The sequence below is a fragment of the Nannospalax galili genome, unplaced genomic scaffold (genome assembly GCF_000622305.1).
Source record: "Nannospalax galili isolate Female #2095 unplaced genomic scaffold, S.galili_v1.0 scaffold5707, whole genome shotgun sequence".
Classification (NCBI taxonomy): Eukaryota; Metazoa; Chordata; class Mammalia; order Rodentia; family Spalacidae; genus Nannospalax; species Nannospalax galili.
The window spans coordinates 5,795-7,788 of NW_008356553.1; the positions used below are offsets into that span (position 1 = coordinate 5,795).

A 1,994-nucleotide genomic window follows, 5' to 3' on the forward strand; every position below is an offset into this window, starting at 1 on the left:
TGACAACCAGTTCACTGACACAGGTCATCAACTCATAGCAGTGGAAGAGTATGCTGGTCACACTGCAGGAAACTCTAGAGATTTCATTTGATCTGCTTCTGTTGGCTTCAATTACATACACACAAGTATGTGTGCATATATATTGATACATATACACACAATGTTATTCTACTCAACCTACTAAGCCCAATGCATCCATCTCAAGAAATAACTTGGATAGAGATGGCTCAGAGGTTAAGAGCACTGGCTGCTCTTGCAGAGAATCCCGATTCAGTTCCAGCACCCACATGGCAGCTAACAATGTAACTCCAATTCCATGGATCTGACCTTCTCTTCTGGCCTCTACCAGCACTGTATGACATTGAGTGCACTTCCATACATGCAGGCAAAACACTCATAGATATAAAATAAAACCAAATTAATAATAATAATAATTTGGGACTGGCAAGATGGCTCAGTAGGTAAAGACATTTGCTGCCAAGCCTGGTGATCTGAGTTCCCATAACCTTCATGGTAGAAGTAAAGTGACTCCCACAAGTTGGCTCTGACCTCCACACTCCCACAGTGGCATGCATGTACACACCCAGACACTAAATAAACAAAATTTTTGTAAAAAAGGAAATAATTTGGAGTCAGGTGTGGAGATACTTACATGTAATCCCAGTACTTGGCAGGTGGAGACAGGAGGAGTTTGAGGCCAGCCTGAGGTACATAAGACGACCCTGTCACAAAAACTCAAAAAGGAAGGAAGAATGGAAGGAAGGGAGGAAGGATTTGGAACTGGAAATCACTAACATTTCTAAATGCAAGGCAAAGACTCACCGGCAAGTTTTCCTACCCCTGGGCTAAATCTGTTCCATAGCTCATGGTCTTGACTGTTTGTTGTTTTTCTTTTTTCCTCTCTTTTTCTTGAGACAGGGCCTCATTATGTAGCCATGGCTGGCCTAGAACTTGGTATGTAGATCAGGCTAGCCCCAAACTTGGAGCTCTGCCTGCCTGTGCTGGGATTAAAGGGTGCATCACCATAGCCAGTTAGTTTTATATTTATCAATTAACCACTTTGGAGTATTTTGCTACTTTACTGGTACTGCACTGGTACTGCATTTATTAAGTGAAAGTTCTTCAAATTCTTCCCTAGTCTGACTAAAGAGCAAATTACTACTATAAACAAAATGTGTAAGATTTATGACCAACCCTAAATGCATTAATATCCAGACTTCAGTCCATGTATTTCTTCTTCTCATATTTATCTCGAATAAATCCTTCAACAGCTCTGCAAAAACCTTATTAAGGATAAATCAAACACATGGCTCAAACAGCAGGAAGGTAAAAGATCCATTTGGAACACTGCTCTCCTTCCTGCTTCCCACCTGGTTTCCCCACAATACTCCGGTCTCTTCATATACAGTTTCCCAACCAAAATCTTGAAATGACTCTTCAAGGTTACTGTGAGCAATCATTCCTGATTTCCCTTTAGGGTGATGACAACAGCAGGTAGGAGTAACCTTCACACTGACAGCAGTGTTACCTGTGGCTCTAGGACTCTAGGACATAGGGAAAGCAGTCTGTGTTCTATCTTAAAGCCCTTGACCAACAGAGCTCAAACAAAGGCACTTAAGTGCCTCTCAAAAAATAAGCTTAGGGAGCTAGAGGAATAGCTCAGTTAGGTTAAGAGCCCTGGCTGCTTTTATAGAGGACCTGGGTTCTTCCCAGCACCCACATGGCAGCTTACAATCATTTGTAACTTCAGTTCCAGGAGATCTGATGCCTTCTCCTGACCTCTGAGGGCACTGAATGACAAAGGTACACTTACATACATATAGGCAATATGTGCATACACAAAAAATAATAAAACATTTTTTAAAGGCACAAACTCTGAAACTCTACTATTATTAAAAAAATAATAGCCAGGGCTGGAGAGATGGCTCAGTGGTTAAGAACACTGGTTGTTCTTGCAGAAGACCCAGGTTCGAATTCCAGCACCCACATGGCAG

At 41.8% G+C, this 1,994-nt stretch overlaps 1 protein-coding gene across 1 annotated transcript in view; it reads right to left on the reverse strand.

The window, feature by feature from the left end:
• Positions 1–966: 966 nt before the first annotated feature.
• LOC103751280 (stromal membrane-associated protein 2-like) overlaps positions 967–1,994 on the reverse strand; it is a gene marked incomplete at its 5' end in the record, with an annotated part of 4,891 nt that continues 3,863 nt past the window's right edge. Inside the window, one exon of the mRNA XM_008854671.3 lies at positions 967–1,273. Coding sequence (XP_008852893.2) covers positions 1,219–1,273 — 55 coding nt within the window. The remainder of the gene's footprint in view (positions 1,274–1,994) is intronic.